This window comes from Canis lupus, chromosome 7, assembly GCF_048164855.1.
Source record: "Canis lupus baileyi chromosome 7, mCanLup2.hap1, whole genome shotgun sequence".
NCBI classification, from domain to species: domain Eukaryota; kingdom Metazoa; phylum Chordata; class Mammalia; order Carnivora; family Canidae; genus Canis; species Canis lupus.
Genome location: NC_132844.1, coordinates 50,883,101 through 50,910,281, shown reverse-complemented (window position 1 = coordinate 50,910,281; position 27,181 = coordinate 50,883,101). Strand labels below are relative to the sequence as shown.

Below are 27,181 nucleotides of genomic sequence, written 5' to 3'. Positions count from 1 at the left end.
AACTCTTTAGGAAAACTTTAATATTTATAGTATAGCAAAACATAAATATCATGGTGTCTAACCTAAAATAGTGTTTTTCTAGAGAGAACTGACTATTGTATAAACACTAGTGTGGGTAATTATCTCTTGGCTAAGAGAAATTGGTTTTGGACCATAAATATTTGAATTGTTCAAAGGTCACAAGATATGACATATGTTTGTTTTTTCTTTAGTGCCTTTGTATAATTTCAATTTACTTATTTATTATTTGCTGGTTTTCCCACATTGTGTGTTGCTCAATGAGAAACCTTAATCCATAAGAATTTTTAAATAACAAAAGTCTTATCTCAAGATTTTTTTCAGCATTTATTTCCTTATTCACTAATATTGAATGATATTTCTTTCATGGTTGTAGTTTTTAAAAAATTAAATCTGGTAACTTAGGTCTTTTTATCCATCTGTTTATATAATAGAGCTCATCCTATGCCATTAAAATCAGAAGGACGTATTTCTGAATTGAGTAGGAAAATTAAGAGTATAATCATCAGAAATTCATCTGTTTGGGGAAGAATCAACACTTTGGAATATTTTCGGAAATCCCTTTAATATCACACAGAACACCACAACTAAAGCAAAGGGTGATGCTGCAGTCCAATTACAATATTCTGTTAGGGTCTATGCTGTGGAATGTCTTAAAGATAGAACTAACAAATTTAATTCAGACAGTTCAACAACCACATTAAACTCACGGTTGATGTTTTATATCACATTTTATTTTGTATATGGTATAATTAATGAGGAACTGGAATCACTTTTAAAAATAATGCTATTTTTTAAAAGCAAAGTTTTCTCCCAGTTGAAGTAGAGGCATCCATTTCAATCACATAGTAAGCTATTATTGAATCACTGGATTGGTTTCAGCTTTAATCACCCCTAGATGAAGCCCATCATTTTCAAAAGAGTACATTTTGTTGGCAGGGGACATGAGGTTTCTGGTACTTCTGTTCTGTAATTTATTGTCTACATCAAAACTTAAATTCATAGCTTATTCTGTTTTCTGTAATCCCCCCCCCCCAATGAATGTTTAGAAAGATGCATTTTTTAGCTTAAGTCTTAACGAAGGCTTTATAGGAAGAGATAAATATAAGGCATATTTTAATATGTTAGTTTCAGAGTCTTTGGCTTCATCTCCTGCCAATAGTCATCTTCTCCAAGATTGAGATGAGAATAAAATACACGTGATTATAAAGCAGGAACAAAGTAATGGATCAGCTTGCATTTGTGACTGTCCACAAACCTTATTACAATATATTCACCCATATTGTTGAGGAAATAATTTTGAAATTGACATTCCTTTCAGTCTTGCTATGTTCTTCTCAGAGAATGTCAAAAATCTTTCTCTCTCTTATTGACTAATTTTCCTTTTTATTATCTGAGTCAGATAGCAATAGGTAGAAAGTTAAAATTAAATTGAAGGACTCATGTTAACATTCCACATAAATGTCTTTTTATTTTCATTGTGAAATTAAAGAAATAAAGGATGAAGAAAGAAATATTTTCATGAAATAAAACATCATGCATCATTATTATTTAACAAGTGATTCATATTTTTCCATGAAAGCATTTTTTTTTTTTATAAAGCAATTTAAGTTCTCTATTCCCTTCCTTACAAGTATTCCTCAGGATAAAATCAAGGCTAGAATTAGGTACCATTTTTCAACAAATGGCATTTCTGGCTGCCATTTTCAAGACACATTTACTTTATAAGCTATGTGATTTGAAAGAATAATAATAGAGTAGCTCAATTTAATAAATATAACATTTAAATTATAGCATTAATTATTTAAATGAAAGGTAAGGTATAAAAATTATTTTATTTTTCCCAGTAAAAGGAAGTTAAAGAATAGCTATTCTGAGGATAATTGTAAAAATTATGCTATAAAAATGGGAAGGTAAAGATTTGTGCTATCTCATCAGTTTTCAAATCAATTTATCCTAAATTGCCAGCTTAAAATTTTAAATCATGAGTTGGTAAACTTTAATCTAATTAAACATATGTATTTTGGTGAGAATATTTTAAGATCTCTCAAAAATTTAACAAAATCTGGTTGCTAGCTTAGCATATGGCTTATCCTAGAGAGACATCTCTTAATTGATTAGTACAAGTGACTGTGTGTCAATTTTTCTGGCAATGGAAAAGTGCCCAGGACCCAATTCTATTCCAGTTTGTTCTCAGGCAATTGTCTCTTATACACAAGTCTCTTTTAAAGCACTTACCAAACCATACTTAATTATGCATGTTGGTAGTGTTTTTTTTTTTTTTTCCTACTATGAACTATTTGAGGAAATATAGTAACTTTTGTTAAATGTTCATTGAATGAATTAATTTACTTTGCAGCTGGATAGGTCTCTAAAATGTCCAATTTTATTTCATAGGATTTTAAAGCAAATTTTCGCTCATAAAATCATAAAAATTAAGGACCCTAATGTATTATAATTGGGGCAATGATAATTAAGAATTGTTCTTTAGGGTAGAATAAACTTCATCAATTCTATTTCCATGGAAAAGCTATAAAGGACCTTCCACTATAAGGGAACTAAGTTGATTTTAGACTTGATACATTTTAACAACTAGAAAATACAATCACAATGGCCACCATATTGAGTATTGTAGTGAATCAGACACTGAACTAAATGTTTTATTGTCCTCACAACTCTGTGACTATTTTGACATTCAAAGATGCCAAGTAAATGCCCCAAAGCAGCAGGGCTAGTATGTTGCTGAATTGAACCTTACAAGATTATCTCCCAGCCTTTTTCTGTTCACCATACAATAGTGACATCAACTAGCTAAAGTGAAATATTGAGCAAGAAATGACGATTTTTTATTTCTGTCTGCAATACTTTTTTTTTATTACTTGACAAAATGTATTTAAATCCTCATCAAATTAGAGCAACAAAAGTTGTTTTTTTTAATTTTTTTTATTGAGCAACAATTAAAGAGAATTGGAAATGATTTAGTTCTGAGACATGAGTGATTGAAGTTTACAAAGCCACTCTGATTCCTTGAGTTACTAAAAGACAGAGGCACATTACAGTGAAGGAAGTTTGGGTTGAAAACAAGGCACACTTTTCTGATGTCCTTGATTAAATGAAGGAAAAAAATGAATTTTCCTGCTATTGAGCCTTAATGAATGGGTTTGAAATAGGCTGCAATGGTTGCACAAACTCTTTCTTCTGTGTGGTAGAAACAGATGTTCAACACTTCAAAGATCTTAGGATTATAAGCACCAAGTAGATTTCCTCAATTATTGAACATTTTAAACCAATCATAAAAATAATGTAATGATAAATATTTCTGTATCTTTAAAGAAGCTGTATCTGGGAACCCTTTAGCTTACAGTGTACATTTTCCCTTTTTCTTCAGATCTGAGTGCTATTCAGAACTGAATCTCCAACTATATAATCAAAGTGAGATTTATTTTGCTGAGGATATCTCTAATCCTACAAATGGTTTTGTATTAATGGCAGAAAAGCAAATAAGGCTTTTATGGGCTTCAGAGGATTTATTCTACCAAATACTTAGCTGGTCAGATTAACAAAGTATAGGAGCACTTAGGTTTAGCATGAATCATTTTGAGGGGGGTTAATTTGATAGAGTTACTGGCCCATAAAATTTTTGAAATCCAATCTAATTAGATAGTCTAGGCATCACAAAAAGTTTACAAGACCTTTTTGATTATTCTTCCTTTGAAAATAGCTTACTTTCTAGTTGCATTTAAAATACAACTGATTCATGCTGTCTTCAGATTTTTAGAACTTAATCCTATTGCCAGAGAGCAGGTTAGACTGATTTAATATATCTGACTTAAAAGTGCTTGCAGTTCCATCAGAGATCTCCTTTCAGGTGAGAAACATCTATTATAGTTTACTGGCATATGGTCCCATAAGAACTTTGATTTACAGTGCTAGTTCATAGTCCTTGGCTCTTGATTATAATGCGGTGCTGAGCTCAGAAACTATTTTCTGTGAAAAATTTGATTTACTAGGTCTCTTTTTAAAAACTGGACCACACAGTTGGCTGTTCTGAGCAAAAGATAACTACTTTTAATGACCATATTCCTGATAACTTACATTAGTTAAGAATCTTTAAAAATAGAATTCAAAGTATTCACCATTTATGCCTCACTTGGCTATCATCCAATATAGTAGAAAAAAATATTTTTAATAAAAATATTTTATTGGAGAATATTCCGAGACAACTTCACTCAAAATTAATAAATCCCCCGCCCCCCCCCCAAAAAATCAATACTCTCCTGCTGGCTAAGGTGTCAAAAAGCAATCTATGGTCAGAGTTCTTTTTAATGGTGATTTAATATATTTTTATTTAAATATAACTTTGTACTACTGAGAAAAAAAAAAAACAAAAACCTACTCTTTATGGCTGCCAGAAGGAATAATTCAAGATGATACATTTGACAAAGAACTACTCATCAATTAAAACAAAATCAATTCTAGTAAACTTCCAAGCTATTGAAATTCAAAATAACCGTGCTCCAAATTTAAATACAGTCTGAATATTGCCCTATTTCAAAGTTTCAGCATTATTCACCTAACACTGGTTATCTTCCTTAATTTTCCAAGGGTTCTGAGTAGTTTTTTCATTCTTTGAGTAAATTTCAACATTTTAAATGGTCTATCAAAAGTTTTATTTTCCTACAGTACGTTCCCACAGAGTAACCAAGATATTAACCTTATTTGATTTTGGCTGAAAAAATATCTGCTCATTACATTAACACTGGTCATATGCTCAGATCTTTGATGGAAACACATGTAATTGAAATGCAGAGATAAAGTATTTGTTATTTAAAATATTCAAAGAGTTTAAACCCCCTCTCTAGAACATTTTACCAAGGACAATTAAAATCATATTATTTATACAATTTATTTATTCACTTAACCACGTTTAGTCATTACTTTATCCTTTCAATTCATCCTAAAAATGTTTATTGATCACATATCACTGGCTCTATCCTGGGGCTATAAAGATAAATAGCAAATTTTTTATTGTGATAGGGACAAATGGTCCAGTTTGGTAGAGATACTGTTGAAAAATTATTATTATTATTATTTTTTTTAAATAATTATGATATAATATACTTAAAGTATGTACAAAGTGATATGGTACCCAAGGAGGGAATGAAGACTTCCAGATATGAAGGCCAAAACTACATCATAAAGGAATTTGATTAGAATCCTAAGGATAAATAGGAATTCTTGAAGTGAGCTCAATCCAGGCAGAGTTAATAACATGTAGTTAAAGGTAACCACAAGGTCAAAGAATTAAAGTGGTTCTTTGAGGCTGAAGAGCAGCTTGCAAGTGAAGAGTAGTTAGAAGGTATTGTTGGAAAGATGAAGAAGGGCTAGATCAAACTTCTCCCCTAAGGAATTTGTTCTTAGTTCTTGTCATTAATTTCTGACTTTTTTCTTCATAATTATCATTGTGATTAGAAGCCGTGTGTGTGGGATGCCTGGGTGGTTCAGAGATTTAGTGCCTCCCTTCCCGCCCAGGGTGTGGCCCTGGAGTCCCGGATGGAGTCCCACATCGGGCTCCCTGCATAGGGCCTGCTTCTCCCTCTGCCTATGTCTCTGCCTCTCTCTCTCTTTCACGAATAATAAATAGAATCTTAAAAAAAAAAAAAAAAAAAAAAAAGAAGAAGAAGAAGAAGCCATGTGTGGCATAAAGTCTAAAATTAAGGCCCCATATTATGTGCCACCTTGACATATAGTGAACTTGGAGGGGCCTCAAAGCCTAACTGCAACTTTCCCTCCTCCCTGTTCACCCCCAGATAAGATCCCCTAACCTTCCTTATCAAACCAAGTGCAGTTCTTACTGAATTGAACAAGCCAATCACAACCTTCTCAAACCAGGGAACACATATGTCACCCTTTTGATACTATAAAGCCTGCCTTCCACCACCCCTACTTTGTACCTGAGCACAACCCTTGTCTGGCCCTGTGTGGTGTGAAGCATTCCTTTCCTCTAGGCTGTGAATATAACTGAGTAACAAACTGTACTGTTGTTGGTTCCATCTACCCAATGATAGAGATCATGTATTTGGCCATGCCTCTAACAGCAAGGTTAGGACCCCACCCCTTACTTACCAACAAGGTAAATAGGTGATTAAGACACTATGTCAGAGAAAAATTAAACTATGAACACCAACTAGGAGTTATCTTTTTGAAATTTTCTGTTCCTGCTATCCATTACTCATGACTAGTAAGTTTAGAGAACAAAGGAGAAAGGCAAAAGAGAAAACGTTATGGTAACAAAGAGGCAATCTCACACATTTCTATTATGCTATCATAGATAATGTCATATATTTTGTTAATTAATGCAGAATAGTATATTTTGCACAAAAATTTTCCAGACAGTATTTTCCTTTGTGAGTTATTGAAATGAGGAGATGGTAAATTTTTATTTTTAGATGTAACTTTTTTGAATTATTAGGCAAATATCCTAGGCCAAAATGATAACTAGCATCAGGACATGGTTCCTCTTGGTGAAGACTAATAGTTCTGGATCTGTTATATTACTGGCTCTGTTAGAGGGGCAAAAATTGATTCTGTTGAGCCTTAGATCACATGGTTCCACAGCTGGTGTGACAATTTTTGGTCAGAATATAGGTATATTAGACTGATAATGAAGAAGGGAGAAAGAGAAGGTAAATCTAAGTAACAGGACAGGACAGCTGTAATTTTCAGTTGAATACAGCAGTTGCTTGTGATTCATCCCAAAATATGAAGCTGAGCTCATAAAAAAGTAGGGGAAATCCCTGAGGCTCAAATAACAAAAGCAAGCAGAAATTCATAATGTTTAGTTATTCTGAAGATACTATGCTCCCTAACCATAGGGATTGGGATTTATTATCAGCTTGGTGAAGGGAGAGAAAGATTTGGGGCTGAATGAAATGAGGATTGGAATTGCCTCCCTATCATAAAGCCAAGATCTTTGAAAGGTTACACTCTCAATTACAAGATGGATAAGGAAAAAAATTTGCAAAGGGAAATTACAGGCAAAATTTCTTATATCAGCTTAGGCTCAGGGTAGGAAAAAAGAGAATCTTTAACTGTAAGCCTATCCTTTTTTTTTTTATTTTTTTTTTCAATTTTCATTTATTTATGATAGAGAGAGAGAGAGAGAGAGGCAGAGACATAGGCAGAGGGATAAGCAGGCTCCATGCACCGGGATGCCCGATGTGGGATTCGATCCCGGGTCTCCAGGATCACGCCCTGGGCCAAAGGCAGGCGCCAAACCGCTGCGCCACCCAGGGATCCCTGTAAGCCTATCCTTTAGTGGATTTGAGATTTGAATTTGTGATAAGGAAACTTTATACTGAAAAGTTAAAATTAGTTTGTCTCATTATGCTTCTAGATTTTGTATTGCTTGGTTTAGACCTTGATATGAATGGAAAGCTGTTCAAGGGTAATTTGTAAAAAAAAAAGTAGTCTATAATATTTCTATTAGTTTTAATGTAAGCCACACTCATAGCCACAATGGACAAACCTTGATATTTTGGTGGCTTAACACCATCATTGTTTATTTCCTTCCCATATCATAGTTTAGTAGAGTTCATTTTGGTTCTCCCACATAAGTTCTCAGTATTTCAGTGATTTAGGAATGTAGTCTGCTTCCATCTTGCACCTTAGTAACCTGAAGAAGAGGAAAGAGAATGAGGAAAAGTCATATCTACTCTTACCTGCCTTGTGCCAAAGGTTATATATGACTTCAGCGCACATTTATTTCATAAAAATGTCACAAGCTCATACCAAAATTCCTGAGACCAAGGAAATGTATATGTGTCTGAGAAAATGAAAGTCTCTAATGAACACCTAGCATTTTCTTTGTCACAATATCCAAATTAGTGGAAGGAAAATGAGAAAAAAAATCAATTACAGGATTCAAAAATTGAATTAAAATGAAATAGAAAAAGTGAAACAAAAATAAAACAAACATTTGGAAATATTTAAATATATAAGTAATTGTAATAAAAGAAATGTTAACTTTTCTAATTAAAAGACAATGGAGGGCAGTCCCCATGGCTCAGCAGTTTAGCGCTGCCTTCAGCCCAGGCAGTGATCCTGGAGACCCGGGATCAAGTCCTGAGTCAGGCTCCCTGCGTGGAGCCTGCTTTTCTCTCTGCCTGTGTCTCTGCCTCTCTCTCTCTCTCTCTCTCTCTCTCTCTCTCTCTCTCTGTGTGTGTGTGTTTTCTCTCATGAATAAATAAATAAAATTAAAAAAAAAAAGACAATGGAGATGAACTCTAGACATCTGCTGCTTATAAACCACTTATTTTTAATGTTTGAACACAGAAAGTTGAAAAGAAAGAGGCAAACAATGATGTACTAGTAAAATGCTAATCAAAACATTTCATTATATCAGGTAAAATAGATATTAAGACATAAAGCATTACTGAGGAAATAGAGGGTCACTTCATAATGATGAATATTTAATTCATGAGGGAGGGATACTTCTAATTATGAATGTAGCTAATAAAATGGCTTCAAACTATGTTGAGCAAAAATTGCTGGTATCACAGGGAGAAATGAACAGACCTACTATGATTCCCTGAGATTTGATGATACCGTTTTCAATTATTGATAGAATAAGTATGCAGGAAACTCAGTAAACTAGAGACAACTTGAACAAAACAATGAATAATTTTGATCAGATACACACACATACACACACAGAAGCCTGCAGACAATTTTAGAAGATAGATATTTTCTTAAGCATCATTGGAACATTTATAAAACTGTCATGTCATATCTCATAAATTCATAAGAAGTCACTATTATGAAGAAGAAATTCTCTTGCAATAATATAACCAAAATAGATAATTTTAAAATTGGGAAAATCCTCATATTTTTAAAAATTAAAAGGGGAAAACTACTTTTAAATAACCCATGAGTCTAAGAAATATTAACGGATATGTTTAAAGATATAGTGAAAACTGAATGACAATGATCATGACTTGTAAATTTAACAAAAGGAATACATTGAAGAAAACCAGGATAAATCCAAAAAATGAGAACGGAAATAAATAGTAAAGATATGAACAGATATTATTGAAATGGAATATGAGTATTCCAAAGAAGATCAAAGCCAAAATGTAGTCTAATTAAGAGATGAGAAATTGATAAGTCTCTGGAGAAATTGATTTTTTAAAAACATATGTAGACACAAGTAAATATTAGAAATAATAAAGGAGTGTGACCAAAATGGCAACATAGGAGGTTTTTGAACTTCCCTTTTCCCATGGACACACCAAATATACAGCTATACACAGAATAATTCCCTCTGAAAGAAATCCAGAAACTCTGTGAGTGACTGTTACACACTGGGTGAAAGAGAATATCAAATCAGGAAAAAAAAAAAAAAGGCTGAGACACACTGTCCTTATAAACTCTAATACTGGCACAGCTCCATGCAGTTGGGAGAGAATCCCCAACTCCCAGCTTCTCCCTAGGCATGAAAGATTTAGAACATATATCTAGCACCCCGGCTTTTAAGAGTCCCACCCAAGGGAGTGACTTACTAGGTTAGGAAATAGTTTCTGAAAGGAAACACCAATCACAAAGGAAAATGATGAAAACGTTGACTACATTGCAATGAAAACTTGTGTGTGTTATCAAAAGGCATCATGGCAATCATGGAAAGGAAAGGCAAGACTGGGAGAAGACATTTGTACCATGTCTAATTGACAAATACTTTGCATCCAGATTATATAAAACTTTCCAACAGATGAATAAAAAACAGACTACCCAATAGAACAATGAGTAAATATATAGAAGGAAACATGAATAACCAATAAACACATAGGAGGTGCTCAACCTCAAAAATTTTTAGGCAAATTCAATGTAAAACCAAACATTTTTCAAGGTCTGAAAACAGGAACTCTCATTTTTTGCAGTTATGAATGTAAAACTATACAATTGTTTTAAATAACAATTTGACAATATCTGATAAAGTTGACTATCCTGTACTCTGCTATTATGCAGCTACTTTAGTCTCAAACTACAAATATGTGTATAAAGAAACACATACATGGGTGGTAGTTGTTACAGGTTGTAATAGGAAAAATTTGGAACACCCTAAATATTCAGCACTAGAAGAAAGTATCCATTTTTTTGTGGAATATGCATACAATGTGCTATAATGTAGAAGTAAAACAACTAAATGAATGGCTATATGGAAAATAATAATAATAATAAGGGCAGAGGAAACTTTCGGAGGTGATGATTGTGTTTATGGCAATAGACTGTTGACATGGTTTCATGGATATATACTTGTTTTCAAATACATCAGTTGTATACATTAAATAGGTACAGGTTTTTGTATGTCAACCATACCTCAATAAAGTGGTTTAAATCAAACAAAAATAAAAAGTTAGTTTCAAAAGAATTACACAAAACAACCTTATATATTGTTTAGTGATATATAAATATATTGATACGTTTTAAAAATTAAAGACATAGACATGATGATAAACACAAAATCAATGAATGATTACTTCTCATGTGCATGTAGAAGATGAAAAAGTAAGCAGGGATGAATATACACTGGCTTCTATTATTTTGTAATGCCTTACTTACTCTCAATGGAGTACATACACTCTACAGAGTGCCATCTTACTTTCTCCACATCCAAACTATATATCTGAACTATAACACAATAAATAAAAAGTATGTTTCCAAAGAGTTGGATATCATTTGAGGTCAAGTCTGATAAATAAAGTTACCAAAACTTTTTGGATATAAATGATTAAAAATGAGGCAAGATTTTTTTCTTGTGTATGCATGTTTTGTTTTTTTTTAACTGGCCCTGAAGCATTTCCTCAGAAATAGTTTTTGTAGTATTTTGAGACATGGCTTCATCATTATTTCTGTGTGTAGCTTCCCAAAGTGACTTCTTTGAAGGGGACAAGACTTCTTTGAAGGGGACAAGGATGGATAACATGTCCAGGTTCTAGTTTGTGTGTTTAAAAACTCAGTCTTCGTTCTTCATTTCAACACCTTCTATCAGAGATACTCATTACGTTGGACAAACTAGACTAATGTGAGAAATGCCTCCATGCCAAATAATAGCTCATCATCAGATGATTCAAAGTTTTTTTTTCTCCTTTTTGAAATTTGAGATATACAGGGCTTTCTTTCTTTTTTTTTTTTCCTTTTTTTTAAAGATTTTATTTATTTATTCATGAGAGACACAAACAGAGAGAGAGGCAGAGACATAGGCAGAGGGAGAAGCAGGCTCCATGCAGGGAGCCCGATGTGGGACTTGACTCCAGGTCTCTAGGATCACGCACTGGGCCGAAGGCAGGTGCTAAACCGCTGAGCCACCCAGGGATCCCTACAGGGCTTTCTTTGAAGAGACTTTTCTACTACATTTATATTTGACTAAAGGCCTCACATGAGAACTATTTCATTTATCACTAGGCTCTCGATGAACCAGCTAAGACTGAAGGTGTCTTCAAGGACAATGCTTTGGACCTACCTCTGGAGGTAATGACTTCAGATTACCCATGGTTTTGAGACAAAATCCCAAACCTCATTGCTAACTTGGTACCTGATTTCAATTCTTCCAGTTGTGTTTCCCTGCACAGCTCAGGCAGCAAACTGAAGAGCTCTGTGCTACCATTGATAAGGTCTTACAGGATTCCTTGTCTATGGTAATGCCTTAGACTAGAATGTGCAATTCAAATATTTGCTTCGCTTCTCTTCATTTTCCTCTGTTTGAGTATGATGCATCTTAGGCTTGTCCTTTTTTTATTTTTCTATTTTCCAGCATTCTTCTGATTCTCCTTCAAGTTCCGCACAGACGTTGTTGGGTTCTGACATGATTAAAGTATGTATGTATTTAATATAATTTACTGAACTGTAAGAGTAACTCGATCAATGGTTTTAAACTGCAGCTTAAGGCCCCATAGTGAATTGGGAAGTTAATTTAGCTAAATAGCATCTAGCATCTTAGAAATAGAATAGTAGAAATGTAAAATATCTGACTGTATTACTAGTGGTGGGTAGGTATTGCTGACATAGTTTTCAATTTGTTTACATGTGTATATGAGTATGTGTGTACAGGGTTACAAAGTAAAATTTATTTCTAACTATGGGTTAAGTTCAAAATAATTTGAAAGCCAAAGTATTAGACCATGTACTTATATGTTGGCATTTTAGGAAGCATTTTTAAGAATCACTTATAGAATTTGTGGCTTATCCCTCTTATAGCTTTGGTACTTATGTAATTCACAGTATCTTACAAGTGGAAAAGGAAGTAGACTGAAGTTCTATTAGGCTAAGAGCTTCCACACAGGTATTATTTCTGGAACTTTTTTCCTTTTGGTCAACTAAGCTTATTTCATTGTTCTTTGACTCAGAGAGACAGAAACTGGGATATTTTAGATCATTAGTATACTACTAAGTCATTAATTTTAATCTAGTTTTTAATAATTTCCTTCTTATACTGTAGTAGTTTCATTTGGTAAAATAAAATACTACATTTCTCCAAATTATTTTTTGAATGCTTAATACAGACCTACTCACCGAATTTTCAAAATGGTTGCGGCTTTTTCTTTATAATCATTAGGGTGTTTTGGTCAGTCTTATTTTCACTCTTGGAATGAGTATAAATACTTCTTTCATGTTCCTTCTAAAAGTTGTACATTGTGCATACAAAGCAGGTTTTAAATGTACAGAATTGCTTATAACGAGAAGAGTAATATCAATTTTTGATTGGATTATCAAAACTACAACTATCTGTTAACAATGACATAGGAACTTAGTAACCAATAATTATCAATACTAAGATTATATTTTAGTAGAGAGGACCTACAAGTAGATAATTATAGCTTTTGTGTTTATCTATTTTGTTGCATATTCTTTAAGTCTTTTGATCTAAAAATATGAAACCGTGTTTGATTTGCCTGAGACTATATACATTTAAAATATATTTTTATTTCATTTGTTGAACATATAAAAAGTACTTTATGTTATATTTTATAATAGGACTAGGACTTAAATAGTAATATGTGAATAATAATATATGTTACTGATTTAACAAATATTTAATGCTTATAGTATTAAAAATATATTATTCTAGGTCACTAACTTTAAGACAACTGTTTCATTCAACAAGTATTTATTAAGTGTCTACTGTGCGCCTGGGGTGTGAGGCATTAAGGGCATAACGGCGAGCAAGGCCAAGTAACCTAAGGGGAATACTTTGGTCTTAGTGATCAGAAAGCAGAATTCAAGCTGAGAACAAAGATGGAAATAGTCCAAATTGTAGAAAGATTGGGGAGATTAGCTTTCAGGCAGAGGAGTAAGCATATGTACAGGAAAGAACTTAGTGTATGTGAAGATGAAGGGCAGTATGGCTGCAGTACAGTGAGCCAGGGGTAAAGCGCATAAAATGAGAAGGCGGCCCAGGGATAGTGATTTAAATGCTTATGGAATACCATGGAGATATTGCAGGTTCAGTTCCAGACCATAGCAATAAAGTGAATATTGCAATTAAGTGAATCAAATGCATTTTTCATTTCCCAATACATATAAAATTTATGTTCACACTATATTATCATCTATAAGTGTGAAATAACATTATATCTAAAAAGCAAAGTGCCTATCTTAAGTAAAAATACTTTATTGCTAAAAAAATGCTAGCCATCCTCTGAACTTTCAGTAACCTTTTTGCTGGTGAAGGGCCTTGGCTCAGTGTTGCTGGCTGACTGATCAGGGTGGTTGTCACTGAAGGCTAGAGTGGCTGTGGCAATTTCTTAAAATAGGACAAAAATGAAGTTGGCTACATTGAGTGACTCTTCCTTTCATGAACGATTTCTCTGTAGCATGCAATGCTGTTTGATAGCATTTTACGCAGTAGAACTTCTTTCAAAATGAAAGTCAGTCATTTCAAATCCTGCTACAGCTTTATCAACTAAATTTATGTCATTTTCTAAGTCCTTTGTTATCATTTCAACAATCTTCACACTATCTTTACCAGGAGTACAGTTCACCTCAAGAAACCACTTTTGTAATGCTCGTCCATAAGAAGCAACTCCTTATCTGTTCAAATTTTATCATGAGATCGCAGCAGCTCAGGCATATCTTTAAGGTTTCACTTTTAATTCTTTTTTTTTCTTTTGCTATTTCTACCCTATCTGCACTTCCCCCACTGAACTCTTGAACTCCATAAAGTCCTCCATGATGGTTGGAATCAACTCCTTCCAAACTCTTGTTAATGTTGATATTCTGATCTCTTGCCATGAGTTAAGGATATTCTCAATGGCATCAAGAATGGTGAATCCTTTCCGGAAAGTTTTCTTTTTTTTCTTTTTTTCAAAATTTGGAGTCTTTCTTCCTCTATCTCAGCTCCCCCACCTCACTTGTGCTTAGTCTCTTTCTCTCTCAAAAAGAAATAAATAAAATAAAAAGTTGAAGTATACTTGATACATAATATTACATTAGTTTCAGGTGTAATAATATCATGGTTTAACAATTCTATATCTTGTACTATGTTACCATGAGTGTAACTCCCATCTGTCATCATACAATGCTATTATAATGCTATTGACTCTATTCCCTGTGCTGTATCTTTTATTCCAGTGAGTTATTCATGCCATAACTGGAAGCCTTTATCTCCCATTTTCTCTCTCACATTTGACCATCTCCTTACCTCTTTCCCTCTGGCAACCACCAGTTTGTTCTCTGTGTTTATGAATTTTCTTCTGCCTTTATTTGTTTGCTCCTTTGTTTTGTTTTTTAGACTCTGCTTATAAGTGAAATCATATGGCATTTGTCTTTGTTTGGCTTATTTCACTTAGCATAATATCCTCAAAGTCTTTCCCTGTCATTGTAAATGACATAATATTACTTGAAAGTCAATATTACTTATTGATCCATGAGCTGAAGAATGGATGTTGTAACAGCAGTCATGACAACAGTCATCTTGCTTTACATCTCCATCAGAGCTCTCAGGTTACCAGTTGTTTTGTCAATGAGCTGGGATATTTTGAAAGGAATCTTTCTTTGTGAGTAGTTGGTCTCAACAGTGGGCTTAAAATAGGCAATAAACCATGTTATAAACAGATGTGCTCTCATCTAGGCTTTGTTTCATTTATAGAGCATAGGCAAAGTGGATTTAGCATCATTCTCAGGGATTATCCCTATCATTTTCAGAATCATCAATAAACACCGGCTTCAATTTAAAATCACCAGCTGCATTAGCTCCTAACAAGACAGTCAGCTAGGCACTGACTTCTCCTCTCTAGCTATAAAAGTTCTAGATGGCACCTTCTTCCAATATAAGGCTGTTTCATCTACATTTGAAAGTCTGTTGTTAGGCATGGTCACCTTCATGAATTTTCTTAGCTAGAACTTCTGGATAACTTGTAGCTTCCAGCATTTGATTCTCACCTTGCACTATAGTGTTGTTAAGACAGTTTCTTTCCTTAAACCTAATGAACCAACCTCTGCTAGCATCAAAATTTTTCTGCAGTTTCTTCACTTCTCTCAGCCTTCCTAGAATTGAGAGTTAGGGCCTTGCTGTGGATTAGGTTTTGGCTTAAGGGAATATTAGTGGCTGTTGTGATCTTTCTTCCAGATCACAAAATCTTTCTCTGTATCAACAATAAGGCTGTTTCTCTTTCTTATCACTGGAGTAGCACTTTTAATTTCCTGAAACAACTCCTCCTGTGCATTCACAACTTGGCTGTTTGGCGCAAGAGGCTTAGCTTTTGGCCTGTCCTTGCTTACAACATGCCTTCCTCTTTAAGCTTAATCATTTCTAGCTTTTGATTTAAAGAGAGATGTGGGACTCTTCCTTTTACATAAACACCTAGAGGCCATTGTAGGGTTCTAAATTGGTCTGATTTCAATTTTGTTATGTCTCAGGGAATAGAGAAGCCCAAAGTGAGGGAGAGAGATCAAGGAATGGCTGTTGGTGGGGCAGATAGAACAAACAACATTTATGGTTTATAGATTAAGCTTGCTATCTTATATGGGCATGATTTGTGGGACCCCAAAACAATCACAATCATAACATCAAAGATTACTGACCACAGATTGCCATAACAAATATAATAATAATGAAAAAATTTGAAATATTGCAAGAATTGTCAGTATGTGGCTCAGAGACACAAAGTAACAAATGCTGAAAATGGTGCTAATAAACTTGCTTGTCACAGGGTTGCCACAAAACTTCAGTTTGTGAAAAATACACTATATACAAAGTATAATAAAGTGTGAAGCACAATAAAACAAGGTGTGGTTATATTTGTCATAGTGTAAAGTTTGGATTGTATGGAAAATAGGAAAATATAAAATATGGGCAGATTAATATGAAACCATTGAAATGATCATGATGGCTGCTGTGAGGGGGCCCTTGAGGCCAGAGGAGCAGTCAGTGCTGATGGCCTAGACGGGATGGGCTCAGGGGAGTAAGAGAGAAGCATGCGGGTTTGTAAGAAGTGTTTTAGGCTTGCTGCGAGGTTGGATGTGAGTAGTCAAGGAAAGAAGAATCATGGATGAGCTCCGTGTTTCTGCCTTGAGCATAGATAACCACGTAGAACGCAGAGTGTGGAGGAGGGAAGAGGATTATGTTCATTTTGACAGGATGAGTTTGAAATGTGTATCAGGGGGCCTTAAACTATGTGTCTGGAGCTAGTAGGAGAGATCTAGGGATGATATGCACATCAATGGTGTGAGTGCATATCAGAGAGCTACAAGAGCTACAAGCTCTTTCTACAGAGAGCTCCAAGGAAAAAATATTGTGGGTCCAATAAAGGAGGTAGAGGAGAAGCCAGCAGAGGACATGAAATGTTCATTGTTTTAAGAAGAAAATCAGAACAGTGTGGTAACATGGAAGCTACAAGAAGAGAGTATTTAAGAGAATATAATCATGGTAATTGCTGCCAAGAGGAAGACAGAAATAAAGCTAGAGTAGTGTTAATTAGGTGTGACTTGTATATTTTGAACCTGTGTTGCTATTGCTTATGTGTTGGTGTTCATTCTCATCTTTTTTTTTTTTTTAACCTTTACTAGTATATATAATCCTTTTGAACCTGAGGTTGTTCTTAATCTAGTATAAAAACTATATATATATATATATATATATATCTCCTACCTAGGGTTACTGTTATATATATGTATATGTAATTTTAAATTCATGTTTTCTTAGATATATCTTCTTTTTTTAAAAGATTTATTTATTTATTCATGAGAGACACAGACTGAGAGAGAGATGCAGAGACATAGGAGAGGGAGAAGCAGGCTCCTTGCAGGGAGCCTGAGGTGGGACTCGATCCAGGATCCTGGGATCAAGACCTGAGCAGAAGGCAGGCGCTCAACCGCTGAACCACCCAGGTGTCCCAGATACAACTTTTGTTACTACTTTCTAATACTTTCTTTCCTTACTACTTTTTTGCAATTTTCTCTTAGGGTTTAAAACAATTTTTTTTTTTTTGCATCATCTGGTCTAATTATTTTTGGGACAATAGATTTGTGGATATCATCACTTTTATATTAAATCTGAGAAGCTGTTTATCTGGGAGCTTAAGTAATTTTTTTTTTAATTTCCTGCTTACCTTTCAGTATTTTGACATTTATTGGTTGTAAATTTGAAAATTTTTGAATATTTTACATTTTTGTTACTTTTCTTAGTTACACATAAATTGTTAAAGATAATAACTATGTTTATTTTCCTATCCATCTTAAACTTTGCAATATCTTTGTTCAAAATTAGGCAAATACTGGACACCTGGGTGGCTCAGCCGTTGAGCATCTGTGTTTGACTCAGGACATGTTCTTGGACTCCTGGGATCGAGTCCTACATCAGGCTTTCTGCATGGAGCCTGCTGCCTGTGTCTCTGCCTCTCTCTGTGTCTCTCATTAAAAAATAAATAAATAAAATCTTGAAAAAAAAAGCAATTAGATAAATACTATAGCACTTTTACTTTCCAATGTTTTTAATCAAAATACATACACACAGACATAATTTGTTAGTATTGTTTTGATTTTTGTATCTGAATTTTTATGGTTATATTTTTCTCGATGTCTTCTTTATTTAGATCCTGATTTCTCACACATTGGTAGCTTTCTCCTGGATTTATTTATTTTTCCTGGGTGCAATCTTGCTGAAAATTATATACAACAAGGTGTTTTTGTATTGATTTTGTGGCCTATGTTTTTGAGAATATCTTTATTTTGCCCTTTCATTTAAATTATAGTTTTGTTGAACAGAAAATTATAGGTCCTATCTCTTCAATGCTTCCCCCCCCCCAAGGTTCCTTTTCTTCAACAACATACTTGTGAAGTATTTTGCCAACATGATATTTACTCCTCTGCAACAGAGTGATCATTTACAGAGTGGGTCTGTAATCTTTTAGAAATTTTTTTTTTTAGAATTTTTTTGACTGTCCAGTTCTTACCTCTTTATTTAGTTTTTTATTTTAATTCTAGTATTCTTAGAAGGCAATTGAGATTCATCCATGTTTTTGCATGCATCAATAGTTCATTTGTTTTCATTGCTGAGTAGTATTCCATCATATGGTTGTACTATATCTATTCACCTGCTGATGATGGACAATTGGGTTATTCCTACTTAAGTGCTATTATTAATAGAGCTGCTAAGAACAAGATTTTGTATGGACATGTGCTTTCATTTCTCTTGTGTAAAATCCTAGTAGAGGAATAACTGTACCGTTTTTTCTCCTACAGTATTTACATTTTTCAGATGTCTTACTATTTTTCCATGGAAACTCAAAGTTCTCAGAGCATATTGGCTAGCTTGGCTATATGTGTACCTGATGCCTGAAGTGGCAGACACTTAAGCCTAGTGCCTAGGATTTACCAATTCTGCTGCATTTTGTCTTTTGTTCTTGTTTTATGAAAAACAGAAGGAGCATGTGTCTCAGGCTGTAGAACTCTGTAATGTTAAATATTCCCCCCTTGCCACTCTTTTCCCACCCTGGTGACAGTGTGTTCCTCATCTTTGCCTCCCTGCATCTTTGCTTATGGGCACTCCATACTCCTCTTCAAATAGCTGTTTCCATTGTTATCCCTAAGGAAGGCATCAGGAACTGTCCAGTTGTCCAAACCTATGCTTAACTGTCCCCTTCTTGCCAGCCAGACTGAAGGACCACCTTGATATTATCCTCAGAGATGTATCTTTTCAACATCCTCAAATTTAGCTTCCTCATATTACCCCACTGCTGTCTTTATCTCTGATGTTGAAAAGTGGTGTGCAGTGAGAAAGCAGAGACAGAGGATGTAAAACAAACAAACAGACAAAAACAACTACTTTGAAATGTTGGGCTATGAAAGGGAGAAGGAAATTGGGTCTGGAGTAGGGTCAAGGAAGAATTTACTTCTGATTTGCTTTTAAAAGCTGAAAATGACAAGAGAAGTTGGCACGTTAGTAGGATAGATTCACTAGAGGAATTATACAAAAGAAATCCTGCAGGATGAAAATCCCTCAGAAGATAGAACTTACAGCCTCATTCAAATAAGTGTCCTTTTATTAAAAGCTGGAAATGCCTGCCATTTTAAGAAGACAGAAAACAGAGGAAATGTTAGGTACAGATGCGAGTGTGTTTGTAGGTGGAGGGAGAGAAAAGGAAAAAAATTATAACTCATATTTTTAGTCGTTCAATAACTAACATCTTTCAGTGAAGGAAGGTTTAAGATTACTAACTGAGGTTCAAAAGCAACCATATTGAGGATTCCAGGGTGGCTCAGTGGTTTGGCACCTGCCTTTGGTCCAGGGCGCGATCCTGGAGTCCCGGGATCAAGTCCTGTGTCAGGCTCCCGGCATGGAGCCTGCTTCTCTCTCTCATTCTCTCTCTCTCTCTCTCTCTCTCTCTCTCTCTCTATATATATATATATATATATATAGAATAAATATATATAGAATATATAATATAATATATTATATTATATAATATATATATAGAGAGAATAAATATATATAGAATAAATAAATAAAGTCTTTAAAAAAAAGCAACCATATTATAGGGAAGGGAACCATATTATATTATAGGGAAGAGTTTGGAAAAGAAAAAGTTGAAAGCCATTATGTGTTCTGCTTTCAATTATTCTCTTTTTCCCTCATAAATCCCTTCCACTCAAGCTTTGCCTACACTGTGTTGTCCAAACCACTTTCTTCAGGTTCCCACTGCTATCAACTCAGCGCTGGTCAGAGCTGACATATCTGCAGAACTGGAGATAGCTGCCACTCCCTCCTATCTGGCACACATTCCTCTAGTGCCTTCCAGGACATTATATTCTCTCTCAGCTTTTGTCATACATCATTTGCCATCATTATTTCTTAAGTTCATTTGCTGGTTTATCCTCTTCTTCCCAAATTATCAATGCTGGAGTGCTGCAGGATTCAATCCTTAGACTTCTCATTTCTCTTTATATTCATTCCTTTGGTGTTTTGAAAAGCAAGTATATACTGTCAACTCTCAAGTTTATATCTCTACTCCAGAATGATCCCCCAACTCCAGTATCCCAAATTCTCTCACTGCCCTCTACTCTCCTTTTCCATTTAGATTTTTAATAAATATCTGAAAAATTAAAGTCTAGATTTCTTCCCACAAAAACTATTCCATATCCTACCTTCCCATCTCCATCTATAGAATTCTAATCTTTCATTTTCACAAGGCTGGAAACTTTGGTGTCAAGTTTTATTCTTTAATTTCTCTCATATTCCACATCTTTATTAGAAAGTCTATTGCTGTAGATTTAAGATATATGTAGAATATGATTATTTCATGCTTTTTGTACTGCTGAGCCATCATCATGTTTTGCTAGATAGTGCAGTATTTTTTTCCTTATAACCTTGCCTATCTTTCATTTTTAACACATCAACGAGAGAGACACTTTTCAAGCATAAGTCAAATTATGGCCCCCCTCTGCTGAAAACCAGCAGTGCCTACACATTTCCTTTAGATATAAACCAGAATCCTTATGAGCTCCTGGAAGGGCCTCTATGATCTGGTCTCCCAGCCCTTCCATCACTGCTCCCCTGCTCTCCTGCTTTCCTACTCTGCTCACACCATGCCAGCTCTGCCTGCTTCCTTGCTGTGCCTCGAATGTGCCATGCATACTCTTACCTTAGTACGTTTTGTTCTGTTTTCAAATCACTTATATAACTTTTTATAGTTTCTAGTTCCTTGTAGAAAACTTGCAAGCTTAGCTTTTATCTCAGAAAAAGCACAGATAAGTATGGTTGTTTTCAGTCCGGATCTAAGAAAACAAATTTCTGGATTCTCTGTGCATGTGTTTTGGTTGTTCATTATTTATGTTCATTTTCACTCACATTGTCTTACCTCTTTGTGTATCTGAATCTGATAGTGTGTTGATATTCTACTCAAAAGTTTATTTATAGAAATTATTTGAGGGCTCAGATGATATTATTTTACTATAGAGAGACTTTCTTTGCTTCTGTCAGATACCAAGAACATTAGTAAAGAAGGATTACTTAATTTAATTTAAGGTTTTGGGATTTTTTTTTCCTAAACATTGTTTTCAATTATTTGAGGCAAGCCTGAAGACTATGTGAGGTCTTCTAGATCAGTCTTAGACCTGGGGCTCAGTCTATTCTTGGTGGGTCACAGATTCTGACTTTTATCTCCCTACACCTGTGAGATGGTCATAAGTTTGAATCAGATTCTCAAGCAACTCATCATTGGTTGCAAGTATCTGTAGGATAAAAGCTGGTCTCAGGTGGTGACTCCTCTCTTTGGATTCCCATCTTCTCCTGATCTTGCTCTCAAATTCTTTTTTCTCTTATTAGCTCATTGATGTCTTTAATAAATAATATGCCAATATTGCTTTAAATATCTTACCCAACTTTTTGTTGTTTATTTTGGAAGAATCACTTTCAGTCCTTGGGGTATCATTCTCAGAAGTGGAAATCCACTTTGAGAACTTTTCATTTGTACCATCTTGTTGAAATGCTCTTTGTTTAGTTATGTACATGTCCAGCTCCCTCACTTCCTTCAAATCCTAGCCCAAATGTTACCTCTCTAGATTGACCTCCTCTCTGAAATTGTAAGCTCACAACACTCTTGACCTTCTTAACATCTGGGTTGTCTAAAAGAAATGAGGTGTTTGGCAGAAGCAAAGATTTTCTCTGGAAGAATATATTACCCTAGCCTTCAAATTATTTCTACTCTTTTTTGTTGTATAACATATGGTGTAATATATGGTATGATTTACTTCCAACATACAGTATAATTTACTTATTTGTTATTTTATTGTTTATTTTCTCTCCTGCTAGAATGTAAGCTCCCCAAAGGACAGAGCATCTTTGTGTGTTTTGTTTACTGATAAGCTGAAGTGTATAAAGTTCCTGGCACACAGTAGATATACAATGAGTATTTCTGAGAGATGAATGGATCAAATAGACCATCTCACTTCAGAAAGTGGGCCTACAAGAGAAAAATTAGGGGCTTACCAAACAGTATTGAATGCTCATTTGAAGTTAATGACCATTAATTTATAATGAAAGAGTTTCCCCACAATATTTTGCTTTTCAAGTCTAGAGAAAATAGATGATAAGGTCTATCCAGGTTTGTTGTTTTCTTTTCTCTTCTTCTTCTTTTTTTTTTTTATAAGGTTGATTTGTCATAAGGAGAGGGAGGCAAGAGAAATTAAGGTGTTTAAACAACTAAAAATAAGTATATGTAAACCAAGAGGTAATAACACCACAATGGAAGTGGTAAAACTCATTGATTTTGAAGTCTCAATGAGGCTGAAGGAATGTCACATTGGGGACATTTGAGAAGTGAATGGAAGATAGAATTCTCAGTGGAGGATGCTCAAAATCGAAACTTCACAGATTTTCCATTTTATTTGCGAAGGAAAAGTCTAGAAATGATCCTAAGAGTGGATGAGTGAAATGAAGTAGACGAGAATACCTTTGGAGTTGAGAGATTTGAGGAAGTGAGAGGATAGAGACTTCCATGTGAATTTTGAAAATGGCAAAAATCACACAAGGGACCATTATGATCCATGAATGAATGTCATCAGTAAATACGAGAAAATTTCCCAGAAAGCTGAGAGATAATAACAATGAGAGGAGTAATGAAGTGATATAGCTTAATGAAATAATTTTTAAAGGGACAGGGCTTTGTATAGAAAAGAGAGCAAGATGGTTAGAAAGTCTTAATAACAAAAAAAAAAGGTGAACACTTATCCCAGAAGTCGAGTCTTTTAGTACTTTTGTGGTTACTTCAGTAGTAAAATTAGTTTCATTTTTATACAGATGCCTACAACTCTTCCAAGAGCAGCTGGTCGAGAAACCAAATATGTAAGTCCCTTCATAATAATACATACTGCTTTTTAAATGGGTGCATGTGTATGCTTTGGAGGAAACTCAATTATACAGCCATTAAAATTAAATCTGTTGATTTTTTTTTCGTAAATGGAAAGGGGTAGGATGGTGCAATTTGCCCAGATGTGGAAAATCAGGTTATGTCAGGTAAGTTTATTGAATAAATTCCTTGTTAAGTGAGGTCTAGTTTGATTAGTTTGGCTAAATAAAATGGAACTTCAACACCTGCTTTCTGTCTAATTATCAAAGTGTCTAGGACATTTTCATTTTTGTAATGGTTTACTGTGCTTATTATAAAAGAGCCAACTCATATACTTAAAACATAAGACTTGTCAATTTCCAACAGGATGGCCAGTTTAGTTGGCTTTGACTAGTTTGTTGCTTTCTTTCATTTAAATTATTGTCAAATAAACCAGTTTCCACTTAAGCAAAAATAGATTAATAGATGTGTAGATACAGACTCACAGGCTTGATTCAATTAATTATGTGGAGCTGGCTCTGAATGCCCTAGGCACACACACATAGCCTCACCCTGTTTCCACTTTTTATTCACCTCATAATCCATCATGTGGCCAACTTCTGCTTCTGATTGAATATCTTCAATAGAAACAATATTTTGCTCTAAGCAAATGTTTAGTTTTTAGTTCAAAATAAAACACTAAATTATTTATTTTAGGTTATACCTTATACTTTCTAATGTACTCTTTTCATCATCATCAAGAATACATAGTAATTAATTATGTATTTTGTGACATATCTTTTTTTCTACTTTATGTATTTCTGTCTTTATTTGGATGTCCCTAAGGCAAATAATAAGCTGAATGAAATCACTGAATTTTATCACATTTGGGAAATGATGTTTAGAGGGATAGGAATACTTAGACTATTTTCCTAGAAGCTTTCACTCTTTTGTTTTTATTGAAAGCCATTAGGAGTAATTCTTAGAAGAATAGAGACATTTAGTAGGCTGTTCCCAAGTTTAAATCATAGCATGGCTGTTTGTTGTCTGATCCTGGAAAGTCACTTAACCCCCCACCCCATGCCTTTGGTTTTTCATCTATAAAATTGGGAAACTAATAATTTCCTGATGTATAAGATTCCTATTGGTTAATGTATAAAAAGCCCTTGGTGTAGACCTGACATACCGGAATAAGTAGTAGTTCTTCCCTTTCTTCCTCTTATTTTCCTTTGCTTTTCCCTTCATCTATGCTCCCCCCCCCCTTCTTATTTCTTCCCTTTTTTAGAGGAGTAAAATTGCCATGATTTAGTGGAGTTCCTTGATTCTAAAGTCGAATACTAGAGAAGAAAATTCCCTAAAGATGTTTCAATACTTTTTGTGACTAATACATGCTACAAGAGCCAGACACACAAGAAAACAGCTGCAAGTTTTGCTCTCTCATATTCCTTTCTCACCTACTCCTACCTGTCACCAAAATACCTCTGATGGAGACTCATTTACAAAGAAGGTGGGGAGAGGCTGATACTTCCTCTCACCCCTCCCTGGGAGTGGCCAATTTGACAGCAACTGCAATAATTCTGGAGGGACTGCTTCAATCTCCATAGTTAGAGTTTATTTCAAATTCTTCTTCAATAAATTATCAGACTTAACTAAAGTAGGTTAACATTTGCCCCAAACTTTGTGAGAGCATTTGAGTCATGCAAAGTTAACACTGAATCATCAAATAGATTTAGTATAGACTAGTACAAATATGAACTCTGATTCAGATAAGATTCTTGACTTTGATTAAATTTGGTTTCTTGAGTGAGAAGCTTTGCCTTTTACTTTCTCTTACAACATGACATTTGAATTGTTGTTTGTGATACCTTAAATATGTCCATGTCTTTTGGAAGACTATAAAGGGTAATTTTGTGGTGGAATGTAAAACCCGGTTCTTTGGTGCCAAATCACAGGGAAGCCACACTTGTAAATATTTGGCTGCAGTTATTATATTTCCTAAGTGATATCTGATACATTTATTTTGAGATGGAAAAAAATGAGATTTTAGAACATAAGTCCACTTCAGCCATAAGCTTTGGTCTTATGTGAAAATCTATTTTAAATACGGTATGTTCTGATTTTAAAAGAATGACATAGTAATATTTTCTTCTAGAAATTCTAATATTCATGTTGGCTGAACTACAAGATACCTTAAGTGTGATTTGAATAGCTTTTACATGATTAATTAATCTTTCACTATATTTTTCTGCCTTTCTCTCCCATGGAAACTCAAAAGCAAATCTGAGAAGTTTTTTAAGTATTTCACTACCTCTTTTCAAACTTGGAAGGAAGTAGGCATCTTCACAGTATATATATACCTGCTGGACTTGGTGTGTCATTGACTTTGTAGAAATTCTTAGATTCGGTCCAGAAACAGGGATCTGCAGTTTACCAACTCCTACACCAACAGGGAAAAAAGAGAAGACTTAAATAAGAGCCAAGAAAAAAAGTTTTGTGATATTTGAGATTAGCATGGACCACTCAATATCCTTACCTCTGGGGGCTCTCTCAAAGTACAGTACATAAACTATAAACCACAACTTGTAGAAAATATAGTCAGAATTTTCTAGCTAGCTTTATTATTCAATTTTTGTTCCATTTTTGTTCATTGATTCAACAAATATTTACTGAATGTCTACTGTGACGGCTTACTGAAGAGTCACTGGGGTGAGGTATGAACCTAAAAAGGTCCCATTTCTGCAGTTTATAATGGGGGAGACTATAAACAATTACAATAGTAAATGAATAAGACATTTTCTTTTAGAAATTAGAGAAAAGCTAGCTATAGAACTGGTTGATGTGAAAACAGATGTACAAAGCTGCTAGTTTTCAATGTATCTGTATTATCTATTGGATTTCCAGTGTTCCTAGGATGATTATAAGTTTCGTTATTAAATAACGAAAAATTGTGTGACTAATTCCTCTTTCTGGAGCCTTTGGTAAAACACTGACTTTTTTCCATGAAAAAAAAGAAAAGAAAAAGCAAAAAGATTAGTTTCCCATTCTTACTCTTTATTGCACATATTGTTACATTTCACATAGTCTTTTTTTTTTTTGTATGAGCCAGATGCAGGAAAAGTACCATCAGTTCAGTCTAATTAGTCAAAGTTTTCTTCAATTCATGGTGTACTTGAATTGCAAGTTATTTAAAAGTAATTTAATTGAAGTCTTCTTAAGTGTAATAGAATTTAGGTGAGACTAACAACATGTTGAGTAGTGGTGATCTCCACAGGTCACTTGCAAGATTGATTATATTAATTTATTATCAATTTTCCACTCGATTATTTTGAGTTCTTACCTTGCAAATGAGGTTTAAATATTTAATTTAACCGTACATCAGTCTTATGAGGTGTGTATTATTATTATTTCAAGATCTTCATATGACAAAGAAGGAAACCAAGTCTTTGAAGTCAGAGTAGGCAAAATCCAGCCCAGGTCTCCCTCACATCAGTCTGTGGCATTAATAGTTGTATGAGAACTATAGAAGATATGGGAATGGTTTGTTTTCCTTAAATATTTTATCCATTAGTGTTATTCTGGGTCTAAATGATTTCTTCACCTTTAGTGGTTTCTTAGACCTTTAGTCTAAATTATTCAAAAGTAATTTCATATTTGGTGGCAATATCTAAAATGTCTATTATATTTTTAACATCTTAAATCACTCTCATAGAAATTAGCTCATAATTTCTCAGATGATGTATGAGTGAGTTTCTCATAATTACTTATTTTTAAAGAACTTCTTTCCCCCTATGTAAAGGAATGAATTTGCTATTTGAATTTCTATTTCATTCTGTTTTCACTCTATC

At 34.2% G+C, this 27,181-nt stretch overlaps 1 protein-coding gene and 1 long non-coding RNA gene across 52 annotated transcripts in view; one reads left to right on the top strand and one right to left on the bottom strand.

The window, feature by feature from the left end:
• Positions 1–27,181, top strand: part of MLIP (muscular LMNA interacting protein) — a 263,432-nt gene that overhangs the window by 167,370 nt on the left and 68,881 nt on the right. For 36 of the 50 annotated variants that reach the window (XM_072832578.1, XM_072832573.1, XM_072832566.1 and 33 more), the window contains 4 exons: positions 11,479–11,544; positions 11,628–11,711; positions 11,828–11,887; positions 23,309–23,353. In XM_072832578.1, the coding sequence (XP_072688679.1) occupies positions 11,479–11,544; positions 11,628–11,711; positions 11,828–11,887; positions 23,309–23,353 (255 nt within the window). The remainder of the gene's footprint in view (positions 1–11,478; positions 11,545–11,627; positions 11,712–11,827; positions 11,888–23,308; positions 23,354–27,181) is intronic. The other 14 variants (XM_072832596.1, XM_072832572.1, XM_072832565.1 and 11 more) reach the window with 1 other exon arrangement.
• Positions 7,192–27,181, bottom strand: part of LOC140636846 (uncharacterized) — a 56,854-nt gene continuing 36,864 nt past the window's right edge. Inside the window, exons 3-4 of one of the 2 annotated variants that reach the window (XR_012034078.1) lie at positions 25,645–25,773; positions 7,192–7,693 (exon numbers count right to left, since the gene is read on the bottom strand). This is a non-coding gene — a long non-coding RNA (uncharacterized lncRNA). The remainder of the gene's footprint in view (positions 7,694–25,644; positions 25,774–27,181) is intronic. The other variant, XR_012034077.1, reaches the window with a different exon arrangement.